This window comes from Heteronotia binoei, chromosome 2 (assembly GCF_032191835.1).
Source record: "Heteronotia binoei isolate CCM8104 ecotype False Entrance Well chromosome 2, APGP_CSIRO_Hbin_v1, whole genome shotgun sequence".
NCBI lineage: Eukaryota > Metazoa > Chordata > Lepidosauria > Squamata > Gekkonidae > Heteronotia > Heteronotia binoei.
The window spans coordinates 144791279-144809667 of record NC_083224.1 but is presented as its reverse complement, the minus strand read 5'-3'; the positions used below and the strand labels follow the sequence as shown (position 1 = coordinate 144809667).

The following is an 18389-nucleotide window of genomic DNA, read 5'->3' as shown; positions in this document are numbered from 1 at the left end:
GGCAACCTGGATTCCAGCACATTAAAACTTTTGGTTCTAAAGCTTATGCACATGTTCCTAGAGAAAATAGAGGAAAGCTTGATGCAAGAGCTAAAGTTGGATTCATAGTTGGATATCCCTCTGGGGGAAAAGGCTACAGAATCTATGATCCAAAATTGCATAGAACCAAACACTGTAGTGTTGTATTTGTCGATGACAGAAATTTGTCAAGTGCGCTCTAAATCTGATTATGGTTACTGAGGAAGCTTCTGAAGATTGGTTTGCTTGGTTACCTGCAGCGACTACCAGGAAACCAGCAGGCCTACCTTTTGAAGACTCTACTGAACCAGAAGGGGAAGTGGGGACTACATCACAGGAAGCAACAGAACCTTCACCCACTCTAAGACAATCAGAAAGGAGCACAAAAGGGCAACCACCACAGAAATATGGATATTGTGAGGCTGTGAAATCTATGGAAAATATGAAACCTATAGAGTAGGGTTTCCCAAACTTTCCCCCCTGTGGCCCATTTATTTTTAGACTTCTCCTTCGTGGCCCACTAAAATTTGGGGGTGGAGCTGGGAGACGGGAATTATGTAATTTCCCATGGTGTCACTTCCAGGTCAAGAGCCAAGTGATGTCACTTCCGGGGCACACTGAACCAAAACTCCCTCTTCCTGTGATGTCACTTCCAGGGTACTCCCCCAAATCTACCTTTTCTTCTGAAGTAACTTTGTTTTCAGAAAAATCTCATGCTGAGCCAAAATGGGGGTAAAAAGTGGGTGGTTGCAGCTTTTTTCATACATGCCCAGGGTCCTCTCTTTCCACCCCCACACCTGCATGTGTGTTCTTCTCTGGCTTGCAAACTCTCCTAATGCCCATGCTACATGCCCATGTTCAATTGCCTGCACCACTTACATACCCCTTCCTCAACAGCACTGATCAATGTATGCAGTTGGGAGTGATGTTGTCATTGCCATCAGGAATGCCAGCACTGTGTACCACCCACACTGGGCCCTGGCAGCTGCTCTACCTCAAAACACATTTAGTAGGCCCTTCCTTCAGCTGCTACTACTGGAACCCTGCCTCAAGCTACAACCAAGCTTGCTTGGTTTCAAGAAAACCTTTTGACGGCTATTTTTCATACTTTTCCTTGGCTGAAAAATTGAGAAACTGCTGTGAAAGGTAGCAGAGAATTGTAGTGGAATTAATGAATTAATTTAAAGTTATATGAAGTTCATACAAGCTTTTCTGCAGTTATCCCAAAAAGGATATTTATGAGGTGCTTGCAGCTTTTTACTGTGTTTCCTATGCCTTTAAAAGCAACCCGTTGTGCAGATATTTAGCCAGTGAACTTCTTTCATCCTTTTTAATATCTACAGAAGGAGTTTAATTTTGGTGTCAGACAGCTAGTAAAAGCAGTACCAGTAAAATGGTGCCAAGTTCATAGTACCATTACTTCCAGTGCTGTTGAGATATATGGCAGTAATCTCCAATGATCTTTCTGCTGCACACCTCACACTCGCACTCACACAGAGATCTCATAGAAAGGCCAGCTGGCTACAACTTGGGGTGCCAACTTTTCATTGGCAGAGCTCCTATGTCTGCAACAACAGTATGATGAACAGAAAAGTTTAATCCAGTAAAAACGGAAGGAAAGAAAGAAAAAGGGAAAGAATGAAATGGAAAGGAAAGGAAAAGAAAAGAAAAGAAAGACATAGAAAGACAGAACATAAGAGAAGCCATGTTGGATCAGCCCAGTGGACTATCCAGTCCAAAATTCTCTCACACAGTGCCCCAAAAGCACCAGAATGTCCACCAGTGGGGCCAGGGCACTAGAAGCCCTCCCATTGTTGCTCCCTCGCCCCCAGAATACAGACAGAGCATCACTTGCAGGGGAAAAAAGAAAAGGGGGAACAAAGAAAAAAAACCTTATTCACCATCAGATAACCCCAGCCGGCAACAATTCTGCCCAGGGGTCGCTTGGTTAAAAAAAAAAACACTACTGGAATGCTTCCCCCCCGCCCTTCTCAGCTGAAAAAACATCCCCCCCTTCTTTGCCACCCGGGCCTCTCAGGGAAATCTCGCCAAAAAACATACTACAAGGCACATGAACATTCATACCTTGAAGAAGACTTCATGGGTCTAAAGCACCAGTGGACTCCAGCTTTTCTCTCAAACATTGGGAGAAGGAAGGACAGGCAGCCCAGCTTCTCTCTGCACAACAAAGATGTTGGGAGATTGAAGGAAGGAAAACAGAGCTCAGGCTTTCAGCCTGTGTCAGACTTCAAGCCTAGATTTTTTCTGCACAACAGAGATGGGAGAGGAAGCAGAGCTCATGCTTTTCTGGGGCCTGGCTAGCTTTGGCTTTTCGTGTGACCCAGTATTGAGGCTTCCGTGGCCCAGTACCAGGTCATGACCCTGCAAATGGGAAACGCTGCTATAGAGGTACCCAAAACCTGGAAACAAGTATGTGATCTACCTAATGAGGAGAAGCAGAAATGGACTGAAACAATGGTACGGAAAATACTATCCATTTATGAAAAGGATGTATGGACTCTTACGAAGTTACTTGCAGATAGAAAACCTGTTCGATGCAAATGGGTGTTCAAGATAAAGTACAAAGCTGACAGGACTATAGACTTGTATAAAGCAAGGCTAGTAGCCAAAGGATGTTCACAAGAATTTGGAACTGACTATTCAGAGACTTTTGCGCCAGTTATCAATAGTACAATACTTAAATACTAAGTGTGGCAGCATCTCGAAACATGCTTGTAGAGTACCTAGACATTAGGACAGCATTCCTTAATGGTGAATTATCAGAAGAAAATCTACATGGGAAGTACCTAAAGGTTTTCAAGCAAAGAGAACCGTTTTCAAACTCAACAAAGGATTGTACGGCCTGAAACAGGCTGCAAAGAGTTGGTACAACAAAATCACTGGATTTCTGCAGAAGCAAGGATTTGAGCAAGGGTAGGCTGAACCCTGCTTTTACACCAGACTCAAAGACGGAGAATATAAATACATTCTGGTATATGTTGATGATTTGGTCGTGAGTTGCAAGAACAAAGAGGACATCAAAGACATTGTTGACAAGCTGAACAAAGAGATGGAAGTCAAAAGATTTAGACATATTAAGCACTATCTAGGGATACAAATAGAAAGACTTGAGAATGGAACTTCTCAACTGTGCCAAAAATGAAAGATTATGGACTTTATAGATTCTGTTGGCATGAGAGACTGCAAAGAATCCAAGATACCTCTTGAACCTGCATACCTGAAAGCTGAAGGTGGTCAACTACTCAAATACATTGGAGAATACAGAGGCAATACGAAAACTCCTGTACATAAGTAAAACTACCAGACCTGACATTACGGCTGCTGTTGAAATACTGAGCAGAAAAGTAAGCTCACCAAATCACCATGATTGGAATGCAGTGAAGAAACTTGCCAGATACTTAAAGGGAACCATGGACTTGAGACTGAGAATTGAGCCTTCTGAGAATCCTAGACTAGTTGGATACATGGATGCCAACTATGGAGAACAACCATGCAAATATAGATCTACTAGTGAATACCTATTTTTATGGAAATGGACTAATAGAATAGACCAGCAGAAAACAGACTATAGTGGCACAATCTACAGCAGAAGCTGTGTGTCATCAGCTAGATTCTGTAGTGAACTTGGATTTTTGATTTACTGAAATACTTCCAAGATAAAAGAACCTGTACTTATTATTATGTTTGAAGATAATCAAGCATGTATTGCTATATGTAAAGGGGAAAGTACAACAGCCAGAAGTAGATCTATTGTTATTAAATGTGAGCTAGTGAAAGATCTACATCAAAAGGGGCTGATTAAAATAGAATATTGTTGTACAGAGGGAATGGTGGCTGATATACTTACCAAGCCATTACCACATGCAAGATTTGAATGTTTACATGAAATGCTGAACCTAGTCGATGTAACTGTAACAGTGAACAGTAAGTAATGACTATTAAATGTATAATGACTTGCACATTAGGCACTGAGAAGGGGTGTTGGAATTCTGTATCTATCCTGCATGTCTTTAGCAATGTTCTAAGTTCCAGTCATTATAGGGTTAAAAGAAAGGTAATTCAAATTATGTAGCACAATATTTTTTAAAATTAAAAAATAGTTTGAGTTGAGGAATTCCTTGATAAAAATACCCATTGGAACCAATTTAATTTTAAAATATCACTAATCTATTTTGGGTAGGGATATCTGATTTGAAGAGAGATATGGAAAATCATTAAACTTAAGACAAAACCATACAAAATATACTAACTTGAAATAGCATAAATGTGTCCATGTTTAGTAATAATAATTTGGTTATATTTGCTGCATTTTGCCTTCCATTTACTGTGCAACCCCCCCCCCCCCTTAGAAATGCTTCGTCGTCCTGGAATCCAAGGTAGTCATCTCATTACTGCAGTTCTGAATGTTTAAGTGATGAAGGCCAAATATGAGGTTCTGACTGCTTTTAATAGCTTAGGTTTATTAAATATGTATTATTATTTATTAGATTTTAAATTCCCCTGCCTTGTAAAAGCAGGACTCAGGGCCATGTACAACATAAGGCAGAACAAAATGAATAAATAAAGATGCTAAAAATAATCAATTGTGTCACTGAGTTACAGGGGAGGCAGGGAGTAAGGAGAGTGGCAGTATATGAAACCAAGTGCCAGTGGATGGAACCATATAAAAAAGTGCAGAATTGATCACTCCATACTGTGGGAACTGATAGAAGAAAACAAAAAGGAAAGGTATACTGCACTTCAAATTCCAAAGCACCTCTTTGTCCCTAGATACTATCGATCGCAGACTGGTGCCTGCTTAATTCACATCCATTATCCCAGGATCATTCTTAAGGCACCACGGTTGAGAGAAGAAAAGATGAAGTACAAGTTTATCTAAAGCTTGGGCCAGCATAGCAGAAGGCCTAACAATACACACTCAAATACCAGCCACCAGCTATTATTAAATGTATTTATACTCATGGAATCTTCACTCTTACAGGAGAATATCTAACCTTAGAGCCAGGTTGCGGGGATGCTGCCAAAGCCAGCATTTTAGTAGCAAGTTCTGCATTACATCTTAATATTGTAAGAGTGTTTATCCCCTACTCAGGCCTATTGAGTATCTGTACCACAAATCTGGCTGCCACTGTCAAACTCTATGCTCAAGGCCAGGGATAACACAATATCCCTGTGGCAAATGAACCCAGCTCCAATTCATTCTGCTGTGCTAATGTGCCAGTTTTTAGCCAAGTTGTTCTCAAGCACGTGCACTTAAGCCACCCTTCCTTCTTACTAGGTTAGCAAGTGTTTCATATAACATCTAGTTCCTTCCTATGAGGTTACTTAATATTTAAATGCCAAGCAAGGGATCCAAACCAGTAGTTTGAACTTAGTGGCTAGGGCTTGCTCATTAATCTTGGCCATTACCTTCACAATGCAGATCTAAGAAAGCTTTCAGTATCTTTCACCCTTTCCTTCTTGCCCCTCCTACAAACAGCAATATAAGCTTCAGTAAAGCCTTTCCTTTAGGGGCCTCAGTTGCCCACTGCCATTTGGCAATGGTCTTGGTTTGCATATAGGAGTGGGCAACTGATGTTCATAATAGGAAAACTCCAAATTTGTCACTGCATCTGTCCATCTAGATCAGGGACTCCATATGAGTCCAAATCCACCCCCTAAGTGGCTTTCCCACTAAAGCATCTGCAGGCAAATTTTTATGCATATGCTCTATTTGATGAAGGACCAAGAGGGACAACAAGCAAAGCTTATATATGTGTAAACACAAGAAGCACATACTAGGTGAGGTTGCTTCTGATTTAATCTCTGCCTATAAGTGCAGGCAAAAGGGGCAACTTGAACCTCTTTCATTACAATGCTGAAGAATTTACTAGATGACTTTCACATTGCTTTGTCGCCTACATACATTTATCATAAATTCTAGATAGGCAAGGATAGTATCATAAAAATTTCAAGCGAAGAACCTTCTGTCCTGTCACCCCTAAGCTGCCATTAAATGCAACTTCTTTAGCAGTGGGACTCAAATTATTTGGACAAAGATACTGAAAAAAATGTTTTAGAAACTGGCTTTCTGACCCCAGAAAGAAAGCATAATGCAACCAAGCTCTCTTTTCTTTCTTTTTTTTTTGCTGGAAGATTGTATAATTTTATTCAGAACGAACAGAGAACTGAGGCCCATTTCAATATTCACCTTCACTTCTCTGTTGAAATGCTTCTGCAAAGAAAGGAGGGAGGGAGAGATGGAGGGGAAAGGAGCAGAAAACTAACATCAGCTACAAGGAAATATTTCTTTGGTATTCTTACTTCCCCACCCCCAAACATGCTGTCAGTTTCAGGGTGCCCACACTCAGCTATGTTGCCAGTCACAACCAAGTTCTGAAGACATTTTACGCTAGAGACTTTCACACTGCTTTGTCTCTTATGTGACTGGATCTGAGGGAATAAATTCATCTAAGGATCTGAGGGAATAAATCCACACAATTACAAGATTCAGTCAGCAAATCATTTTCATATACAAATTTCACTATTTAAACTTTAATTTGTGATAACTGCGAGACAGTTTGTAGTATGACAATGTTAAAGGCACATTTCATTTAATGCATAGTGTACCATTCTAAAATATCCTAATTTCTTTACAAAGTGCTTCAGCAGCCACATACAAGTACAGCAAAATATATTTACAATCTAGAGTTTAAAATCTTAATTTGCCTAAATAGTTTTAAAACTAGATAAAAATAGTGCTTTCTTTCAGCTTAAATGTGTGAACATACCCTGCCTCTAATATTTTTAGAGATTTATTTAGATTACAAACATTTCTGTACAAGGTGTTCTTACAAAAGTTATTTTCTGTAGGATTTTAAATTTGAAGCACCTTTTTGGGACCCAGCCACCTGTAGATCTATCATTTGCAAACAAAAGGGCTAACAGAGTATACCTCAGTGTGTAGTGTTTTGTTTTGTAATTAGACTATAGCTACTATATCAAATAGGGAACAGCAAACCAGCATCTTGAAAAAGCTAAATGTTTTGAAGTTATATTCCTGATTATTTTTAAGACAGTCTCTTACCATTGTCCTTTTTGGACAAACTTGCATGTACATTATTTTAGTGGCCCTATTATACCTTATATTCCAGTACTCTCTTTAAAGAAGTTATTAGAAACCTAGCAGATCACATTTTACTGGACAAATCTCAGAATGTAACACTTTTTGTGTTGCATTGTCTCCACTCAAAATCAACATGATTTGGCAATTATTTTTAATCTTTTTATGGAATGAAACTGTAGAAAAAGCAATTAATTTGAGTGAATTCAAACTTCACTCAACAACACACTCTGACTGTGAGCGAGTGGGGGATGAGGCTGATCACAAATGCTGATAAACAAAAGTGGAATGTTATTTTCCACAATGAGTTAAAATACTTCTACAGAATACCGGAAAAAGTAACAAAATCTGCAAGGAGTGCGCACAGTGTCTGGTCAAAGATAAGTTAACGTTTTGAGGTACAACATAGTGTTATGAGACTTAAAATATACACGTTTTATCAAAAATATTTATACACATCTTAAAACATTATTGCTTTTTACCCCTTTTCTCAGTAATTGCCAATGAAGGTTGTGGAATTCAGTGGCCTTATATAAAAGAGTGTTTCTTTTCCAGTAAATCTGGTTTTAAAAATACATTCACATGGCCACTGAACAAAAACCAATGGGGAGTGGTGCTTGAAACAAAAGTACATACATTGTGACTTCTAAATATACATGTATATCACATGTATACACTGAAGTTTCTCATTCTATAAAAATGATATGGTAACACCAAGTTAGCACATACAAAGTGAATGATATTATTAGCAAATTGGGGAGGGGGGGGATCTATCCTTGTAGTTAGTGAGAAAAAGCATGACTGAAAGAGTGCATAGAACAGTGACTGGATCTGAGGGAATAAATCCATCTAGAAAGTTTCCTGGTTAAGACCAAAGAGACACATTCTTATTCATTACATTCTTCATCTCTGCTGGTTATTTCTGAACAGTGTTTAAAGAGATTAAAGGCAAACAATGTTTGGCAAGTGACTTTGGTACTCTCTGTATTTTAAAAATCAGAAGCACTTACTCTGCTTTCACATAGCTAAGGCTTTAAACACATCCCCCACCCTTAATAAATACCATAGAAAGGTTACAAAAAAAAAAGGCATATGTTCTTAATCCTCATTATTTCTTAAAAACTCAAGTCAACAGTGTGCTTAATCATCTTCACATCAACATATTTGGGGAGACTGCAGTAATGTTTTTTCCCATTTTTAAAAGGGCCAGCTTTTGCCTTCTTTCAATAAAATCTAGGTAGATGGTCGTCAGTCTGGTTGCTGTCCCACTTTTTAAGGCATGTAATTTGCAATGTTGTCTGCTGCAAAATATTAAAAGGTACAGAGGATGTGTGTGCTCATATGAAAGTGAACACAAACTGTACCCAACAATTCAGTTTAAAAGCTGCAAAGAACTGCTTTCCAGTGCTCAATATTTTTTTTAAAAAAAAGGTATACAAGAGGGCACTCCTTGGGTGTATTAAAAACGGTACTTAAAAAAAAATCTTCATGTGGTTTAAAATCAGAAGCTACAGGCAGTAGAGACCGCTCCAAAGGCTGGTATTCTTAAGGGGGAGGGGACGATGTTGTTCTCATGAGACAGTCTGCAGGATTTCACAGTATCTATGAAATTAACACCAATCAGCAATGTAGTCAAAGTCTCTGAACATTTCCTGCTCATCTTCTGAAAGTATCCGTGGCTCCCGGGGTGGAGTGAGAATAGGCGCTTCTGAGGTAAATTCATCGTCAAAATTGCTGACATCTTCCCTTCCTCTTATGACTGGTACAAAAGGAGGCTTCACTTTCTTGGCAAGTAAGGCGGTCCAATCTATCAACTAAAAGCAGAGAGCTTGTTAAGGTTCCCCACTTCCAACTGCTACTGGATTTCACACACTTTTCTAGCTGGTACTCACTCGAAAAAAGTGATGTTTTTTGACATCTTCTGCATCTTTCTCACCAGCACCAAGACGCCGCTCTGGATTTCTCCTCAGAAGCTAAAAACAGTATTAAGAACTTGTGAATTAAATTTCTGTGAAAATTTCCAGCAATAAAATTTCAATACAGTTCAGAGTAACAATTCAAAGTTAAAATTCTAGAGTTAAATTCCACAGCTACAGAGAACACAAGAGAAACATTATATACATACTATGAATGACCATGATACATTTAACTAAGAATCTGATCTGTTTTAATGAGAAAATGACTAGCTTTTCAAAACCTTTGTTCAACAGTAAACAGAAAAATTGTATTCTTTATGATACTTAATTACAATTGTGTAAATTAAGTTAGTCTTTAAGAGGAGCGCTATAATTCCACATGATTAGTGAATAGTCTGCAAAAAACCCAATGCTTAATATTACATGAATTTGAGATAAGATAATATAGATAGCTTTAATATTAATTGTTTCCCCATTATATGTGTAGTCATGGATTAGACATACATTTGGCACTAATAAAACAAGAATATATGCACTTTAGAATGATCTTACCCTTCTCATTATGGAGATGGCTTCTGTAGAAAGGAACCGAGGATATCTTACTTCATCATTTACAATACTGTCAAAAACCTCCTCTTCATCATCTCCAGGAAAGGGAGACTGAGGGGTGGGGGGAGAGTCACAAATATGAACAATTACCAGAAATCTGATGGGAGACTGCCAAGGAAGTACAAGGTTGCTACGCAGAGGCAGGCAATGGCAAACCACCTCTGAATGTCTCTTGCCTTGAAAGCCTTAGAGTCACCATAAATTGGCTGCAACTTGATGGTGCTTTCCTCCACCATCAGTTTAGTGAAAGAACTTTTCAATTCTTAACCAACTGCAGAATTAAACTAGACCATCTATTTTACAGCAATTGCAGAGAAGATCATTTAAGATCTGCCCTACAGAGAACATCAACCTGAAACTTAAGATTATAGCACCAAAATGTCATTTTTAAAATTTTTTTAACTGTTTTATGGTTTTTATGTCATACTATATGTCTATACTCATGTACTTGCATGACCATGTAAGCCGCCCTGAGCCCGCCTAGGCGGGGAGGGCGGGATAAAAATAGAAATAAATAAATCAACAAACTGAAGGGAACTTCTGCCAGCAAAGAGGAATTTTTACAAATTCCATCCTATATGAACATATTTAGCTGCCTTATACTGAATCAGACCCTCGGTCCATCAAAGTCAGTATTGTCTACTCAAGACTGGCAGTGGCTCTCCGGGGTCTCAAACTGAGGTTTTTCACGCATACTTGCCTGGACCCTTTTTAGTTGGAGATGCCAGGGATTGAACCTGGAATCTTCTGCTTACCAAGCAGATGCTCTACCACTGAGCCACCGTCCCTCTCCGATCACATTCAGCACCATTTAGGGAAGGGGTAGTATAGTGAAAACCAGAGGTAATGTTGTAGGCACAAGGCAGGAAATTTCTATTCCCTTCTGGATATAATCCATATTGTAAATACGGAGTTTGCCTCTCCCAAACATGTCCACCCTATCCCTCACCTTCCTTAGTTCCTAAGACCTCCTAGATCAATAAGGGTAATACCTTTATATTTTATTACACTTACCTCACCAACCAGCATTTCATAGATGAGCACACCAAGACCCCACCAGTCCACAGCTCTTGTATAAGATGTTTCTGTCAACACTTCTGGAGCAAGAAATTCTGGAGTGCCACAGAATGTACTTGTCCGGTCACCAAATCCCATGCCTGAAACAGATAATTTCAGAAAACTGAAGCTTGCACTTTTGTCTCAAGGTGCTTTATTTTTTTTAGGGACTCATATACTACAATGGGAAAAACTATACATCATTTCCTTTGTCAACCCCTAATGACATGTCATTTATACAACCCTTTTGATCTTGTGGGCACTTTTGGAATTCAGATAGAGTGTCATGAATCCAGCCACAAAATAGTTGCTGCAGCTTACAATCTTCAACCGCACAGTGAAGTTCCTAATGCCAAAGCAATGTTTTTAAAACTCTACATAAACAATGAAATCTCCAGTGGCCAATCAGAAGCCTTGCTGGGCAACAGCCTCATGCGGTGCTGCCCCCTTAAAGCAAGGTTTGAGCTATGGTGCACACAGGTACCATGCTGGGTATCCCATTTATTCAAACAACTCAATGAGGCTGGGAATTTCTTGTTTACTCAAAGGAGGCCAGATTCCTCCTTTGAAGAACTGTTTAAACTAAAGCTGCAAGGAAGAAGGAAAACTGAGTGTATTTACTAAGACACTTATTAAAAGTGTGGATGATTTTATTCAGCAACATCAAATGAGAAAAGGACTAGATATTTAGTCCTGCCTAAGCAGGTTAAGCAACTTTTTCCAAATTTAGAAATCTAATAATAGAGCTCTTTCTCCAAAGTTTGGTCTAGCTGAGGTAATTACTCATGCTGGAAGATACTTTTTATCACAGTGACATCAATTCACAAGGAATGGTAACATGCAAATTTTGTACCAAAATTTTACAAGAGCGAGGGGGCAAGAAGAACATGTTGACGAATTTTTAATTATGGGCTGTCAGTATACTTTCTTATTAACAAAGATTACTACCGTAAGTTTAATAAAACTATTATAGTAGTTATCAGTTCTATAATAATTACTGTTTAGCAGGTGGGCAGGAAGCTAATTTTGCAAGTGAGGAAACTGGAATGTGGTTTATATTTAGCTGCGGAATTTTAGCTCTTCTAATCAGATTCATAAAGTTTTATACTTTACTATTGGCACTCCAGACAAATCAAATGAGAACACACATACATGCATGTAAAATTTTACTCTTATCCCTTTAAAATATGGATGGATATAATCCTTCCCTGATTATTTAATTACTTAGATGTCCGACTTCTCCAAGGAAGTATCTACAAGCTACCTTATATTTAAAAAAACCTCTTCCAATAAAATTAAAGCAAGAATAGCAGCAAAACTAAGACAGAAATAGCAGACAAAACAATTTACAATATCAGACTGAGAACAGAAGATGATGATATTGGATTTATATCCTGCCCTATACTCTTGAGTCTCAGAGCGGTCACAATCTCCTTTTACCTTCCCCCCTGCAGCACCACATACACCCTGTGTGGTAGGTGAGGCTAAGAGAACTCTTGCAGCAGCTGCCCTTTCAAGGACAACTACAAGAGCTATGGGTGACGCAAGGCCATTCCAGCAGCTGCAAGTGGAGGAGTGGAGAATCAAACCCAGTTCTCCCAGATAAGAGTCCGCGTATTTAACCACTACACCGAACTGGCTCTCATAGAGATTCTATAATAACCAGTATAGAAACCAAAAGCAAGCCTTCTAAAAACAGCAATGAAATAAAAAGCAAGAGAACTTTTAACAATAAAACGGAAGACTATTGGTGCCAGATAAGCCTATGTGGAAATCAACTTCTAGAGCCTGGGTGCCACCACTGGGAAGACTGTCCCTCATGCCAGTTTCTAGAAGTGAAAAGCATACAAAGCAAGGCTTCTGATGATGGTCTTAATTGGCAAAAAAGCCTTATAAGGGATAAGATGCTCCCAGTCTGAGAAACCAGCACTCATGCCCAAAAATGAGTTGGCAGGCAGTACAGAGCATTTAAACTGGTGAGATGCCTGGTCATTGCATTCTGACTTAGATGAGCCTTCCAAACACTTCAAAGGCATTCATAATTAGGGATGGGTACAAACCTAAAAACCCAGGTTTGGTTTGGGATTCAGAGTGGTCCCTGAAACCTGAATTGAGCCCCCCCCCCTTTGCCACAGCCAGGAGGGGGGAGTCTCCCAGGATGGGTTATATGGCTGGCAGCCATTTCATGGGGGGAAGTTAAACAGACTGGATAAATGGTTCAAAGCCATTTCAACCTAACAGCTCAGCTGCAGACCCCTGTGCTGCTCAGCTGTTAAGCTTAAATGGCCTGGAACAGCCAAACTGGACAATAGTATGGTAAATGCTCAGGGAAGGCACTTTCCCTGAATGTTGATTTTGGAGCTTTGAACTGGCCCAAATCCATGCCAAATTTTGGATCATGACCCAGTTCATGCCTATCCCTCTTCATAGTCACTGTTTACCAGTATCTGAAAGAAACCAGTTTTTCCCCAATCCACTTTCCACTCGTGTGCATTTTGTACTCTGATGCCTACATCTGCAGTCAGTCTTGTTCACAAGATGGTACACTTAGCAAAGACCACCTGAGAAGACACTATTTCCTTCCTCTCACACAGGAGTAAAAGTGGTAGCCAGAATGGAAATGGATAAAGGTTTTCCCCATCAGTCTTTCCAATGTCATCTGGGAATGCGGCAGGGCATTGTTTCCTCATAAAATCTAATCAGTCATTTCTAGTCTGAACAGAGAAGAAATGTCTATCATCTCTGTTCACTGGGGTGGGGGAGATGTAACTCTTTATTTGAGGGTGTAATTCAAAATAGTAGGCTATCATGTTTGCCACTGCCTGAAAAGGCTTACCTTCCTTGCAGAGGCCAAAGTCAGCTATCTTCACAAAGCCTTCTGTGTCCAGCAACAAGTTATCTAATTTCAAATCTCTGCAAATACAGAGAAGAACTCATGCTCTAGGCAGATCCAAAGTACTCAGTGCAACCATTTACAAACACTTAATCTAGTTCTTTTTCATACTAATAATACTTGGAAACAGCCTGCAGATTTGTGCAAATATCTCATGGCAAGACCTTTTACTAGTAAAGAAAATGTAACATTTTTATTAATCTGATTATACATGGAGGTGGGATACTGCCCTCAACTTTATAACTGTTGTTTCTTTGGCTCTAAAGATGCAACTTACTTAGCAAAAAATTATGCTTATAATACACTGCATAAATTGGTCTACTCTGAATTCTACTAAGATGTATTCAATGGGGTTTACTCCCAGGAAAGTGCTCTCAAGATTGTACTGTAAATGTCTAACTGGTGGCACTGTAACTTACAAGACATGTCTCTTAAATGTATGCTTTGGGCCTGTCCAGTTTTGGGGAGAAAGTAATGACATGTACCAATTTTGTACAACAATATTCACTGATCTTTGTTGACACTTGTGCTTTTAAACCAATTGCCTGTCTCCTGTGTCCTTAACTGTTGCTAAAAGACATACTACAGCAGAAAAATGCCCATTTCTTGTAATCAATGGATTTAAGACTTTACATCCTTATCAACATCTGAACGTATGGCATACAGATGACAACTGAGCATGGGCATATTTTGAGATATATTAAAACCTTTGCAGAAGCCTGTCTGTAGGTTTTCTACCACTGTTGTTACATTTTTTTTTTCAATTTCTTTTCTGTTTGAGGGTTGCAATTATTTAAAAACTGAAAAGTAATAAAAGGATATATAAGACGTAGGCAGCAGACAGAAATCCATACATTATGCTTTAATGTACTTACCTATAAACTATCTTATGCTCATGCAAATATTGCAGTCCAAGAACCACACAGGCAGCATAAAATCTGTGTAAAGATAACAGAATGTGTGAGTTCTCATTTTCCTTTATATTTCTACAAAAGGATAATTGCTGAAAACCAGATGAATAAAATAAAATCCCGAATACATCAGAGAGCCAAAGCTTAATATCACAGAAATAGCTCTGAGCATTTATTTAGAAGGTGGATTTACAGCCTATTAATCAAAACTATATGAGGGAGCTGAAGATACTCTTCTGCTTATGAAGGCATCTTCTGTTCATGGTGGAAGTGCTTTCAAGCACAGAAGATTATACTTGTGGTGCATGGGTCCTGTGGATACCACCCTATAAAACTGGCACCCTTAACTCCTAGATAGACACGTGGCTACTACTGATGCATACAGAAATATGTGCTGCCCCAACAAGAGCATGTGCCTTGAGCAGGCAAGGTGTGCTTTGCAATGTCTCATTACAGTACACAAGAAAGCCTAGACACAAGTTTGTGTTACAGTGCTCTAAATTCATCAAGATGATGCCCAGGTTCATCCCAATCACCACTTGGCTTGTCCAAAATTCTCCATCTCTACTGAAATCTCACAAGACAGTTGCACACAACTGCTCTTTTCCACATGGGGGAACACCATGGGTAGTTTTATAAAGTTGGCCAATGATGTCTCGCCTATCTCACAGGCTAGAATGCCACACTGCTGCAGTAATTATGTCTCATAAGTGCTTCTAAATCAGCCCAACATGAAAGAGTACATTTTTTCTTCCCAGTTTGTTACATTAAACATTGGTAGGGCTAATCGAGGTTTCCCTTAAATCAGGTTCTGAAACCTGAGGTGGAGCCAGTGTTATGCCTGGGCTGTTCCTTCACAAAACAGAAGCACCAAAACAAAGGTATTTATATTAATGACTACGTGTGTATTTTAAGCCAATATACAAGAACAACACTTACACTGCTCTTGGTTCAGAAAAGACATCGGTGTGAATATGCATCATGAGGTCTCCACCAGCAGCATACTCCATTACAAAGCACACATGATCTTTGGTTTGGAAACAAGCAAAGAGGTTGACCAGAAAGGGGTGCCTTACACTGTTCACAGTTTCAAAAATCCGCTTCTCACACATCAGACTGGAAAAAAGAAATGTTTTAGATCAATTGCAAGACAGCTAGAACTAATTTTAACCCAAATACAAGAGGTTCCAAAGAGTCCAATGTAACATTTCAAACCAACCTGCAGGGGAAAAAATTACTAATGTGATTGTGAAAAGTCACATGACAAACAACCCCTCAAAACCTTTCCAAAATTAATCAATATCCTGGTCCTAGGGTTGCCAGATTCCAGGTGGGGCCTAGAGGTCTCCCAGAATTGCAACTTATCTCCAGAGTACAGAGATCAGTTCTCTGGAGAAAATGGTTGATTTAGCATTACATTCTGGTGAGTTCCCTCTGCTCCCAAACCCCACCCTCTCCAGGTCCACACCCAAATCTCCAGGAATTTATCAGCCCAGAGTTGGCAACCCTTATGTATATGTTAAGTTTAGATGTGTTTTGTTTTTTTAAACATACTGCTTTCTTGCTATCTTAAAGGATTCCCCCCCACATCAAGTATGAGGAGTGTTAGCTTATAAACCTGTAGCACCATTCCAGTGGAAGCTGAAAAACTCATTTCCAAAAAATGTTCTATTAAACTGGAACCTTACAATATGATTCAGCTGAATAAAGTGTGACAAAGAAAGTCCATTTGTTCTGAAGTGCAAAGACACTCTCACAGTGCAAAGGAATTTGGAGGCCAGGATTTTCAAGTATGGGCACAGACTACTAGTTTGTTCGGATATTCCGGCAGACACATGGCATCTATCAAAGTCACATCCAATAGGAATATAAAGCAAACATTCACAATGCCATGGAGAAAATTAGCATGCCAAATTATCATAGAATTTATTAGGTGGAAAGCAAGAGATTCAACATGCCAATTAAAGGCAATATGCATTACAAACAGAACTGAATGTGGAAAGTGTACTATTTAAATGGGCCTTTATAAAACAGAATTTAAAACTTAGTCAACAAATACAATTAGACTACACTACTGAGGAACACTTTTTAAAATACTGTTATACAGAAGGGGGAAAGGATGACAATAGTCCCAGTTGCAAATGACAGCTGTATTAAAAAGCAGTAATTTTTCTCATGAGCTGTCTGGCAAGGAGCAGGAGTTGGGGCAGGAAGACAAAATCAGCCCTCCCTTCCCCCAGTTCTCACACAGGCATGGTTACTAATGTTTAAAGAGGGCTTCATATGCACTTTTCCAGCCACTAGACTGGGAGAATTGTTTTGGGCACAGTGTCCATTTGTGCAAGGCTGCTTGCTCATCCACTTGTGGTACACAGAAAGAGAGTTGCAACAGAGTTGTTGCAAATGCACCAAAAAGGCAGGATATAAGATGACATTTTTTGTTTAAAAAGACACAGCAGTTCTGAACTGTAAAACACCCTTGAACATGCCTATGTTCACGTGTTCAGGTATATGCACCAAACAAGCTGGAAGCCACACATTAATGGCAGGCAGATCACCACTATTCTATGCTAACAGAAGCTTATTTTACTTTATACTCTGAACCTACTTTTACTTCTAATTGATGCCTGTACTCAGATGTCACTAAAAAACAACACTGTTTTGTTAATCACAAGTATGAGCCTTGCTTATTCTTCAGCATGCATGTTCCTGTTCCTCTTGTACAGCCATGATTTCCTGAACCAGGAATTCTTCAACCTAAGCTGTTCATTATCACTCTGATTTGAAATGCTTTAACAAGTTGCAGTTTTTCTTGACTATGCATGAGGATTCTAAATAAGCAGTGTAGCAGAACAGCAGCCACATCCACACCCAATATGACATACTAGTTTTGAAGCTGTGGGAAATTTCAAGAGCAAGTCTGCAATATACCATTGTAGTTCGCTGCTCTGAGAGAAAAATATTCCACTGGATGCTTACAAGTCACTGGGTCTCCCTAAAGCAGTGTTTTACATCCCAGACCTCAAAAACTACGAGTATTCTGAATATTTCTCTTCTTCATACTGACCTGTCTACTTCATCACGAGCAACAATGTCTCCTTTCTTTAAGGCTTTAATAGCAAACATTTCGTTTGTATTTTTATACTCAGCCAAAAGGACCTGAAACAAAAAGACAACATTCAACGAGTGCGCTTTCCACTACATTGATGGACAAAATTCTATTATTCTGTGAACACCCCTGCTACTCAAATTTTTAAAAGCTGTTTTAGATTGATCAGCACACTGACTGAGCATCAGGAAACTGTTTTATCTTCTACAATCCAAGTTCCAAAATACAGCACGCTGCTGAAACGAAGAGAAGCTTAAGGCCAGGAAACAAAAAGATGGGGGAAAGAAGCAAATGTATTTTGTCCATACAACATACCTTTCCAAAGTGTCCTCTGCCCAGAACGACACAACATCGGAAGTCTTGTAAACTAAACTGAAATCTCTGTTGCATTCTGAAAGACAGCAATTTTTTTTTTTAAAGTGAGTAAGAATTTCTACTCAATATGAAGCCAGAGATGTAACGAAGTCAAAGGACAACGTACCTTCTATCTTCAGGTTCTCGTATAGTATACTCTATATCAGAGTTTGACATTTGAGTCTCACAAATAATTTCCGGCTGAAGTTTGGGGACAAAATTATTTCTGTCATGCTCAAACTCAAATGTTTCTGCATCCTGTGAAATGTGTAGAAGAAAAAAAATCTGAAGATTTAAAAAAATGAAAGTTGCTAGAAACTGGGAGGACTGAACTCTATCTAAAAGAATAATGCTATAGCAGTAGGTTTTTAATTTGAGATTATGGAATTCAGGATCTCAT

The 18389-nt window shown here is 39.1% G+C and overlaps 1 protein-coding gene across 2 annotated transcripts in view; it reads right to left on the bottom strand.

Annotated features, from left to right (window-relative positions):
• Window positions 1-6543: 6543 nt before the first annotated feature.
• PKN2 (protein kinase N2) overlaps window positions 6544-18389 on the bottom strand; it is a 62010-nt gene continuing 50164 nt past the window's right edge. The window contains exons 13-22 of one of the 2 annotated variants that reach the window (XM_060232159.1): window positions 18117-18274; window positions 17951-18026; window positions 17594-17685; window positions 15466-15642; window positions 14491-14553; window positions 13559-13635; window positions 10681-10823; window positions 9610-9717; window positions 9034-9114; window positions 6544-8955 (exon numbers count right to left, since the gene is read on the bottom strand). In XM_060232159.1, coding sequence (XP_060088142.1) covers window positions 8752-8955; window positions 9034-9114; window positions 9610-9717; window positions 10681-10823; window positions 13559-13635; window positions 14491-14553; window positions 15466-15642; window positions 17594-17685; window positions 17951-18026; window positions 18117-18274 — 1179 coding nt within the window. In that variant the 3' untranslated portion in view covers window positions 6544-8751. The remainder of the gene's footprint in view (window positions 8956-9033; window positions 9115-9609; window positions 9718-10680; window positions 10824-13558; window positions 13636-14490; window positions 14554-15465; window positions 15643-17593; window positions 17686-17950; window positions 18027-18116; window positions 18275-18389) is intronic. The other variant, XM_060232160.1, reaches the window with a different exon arrangement.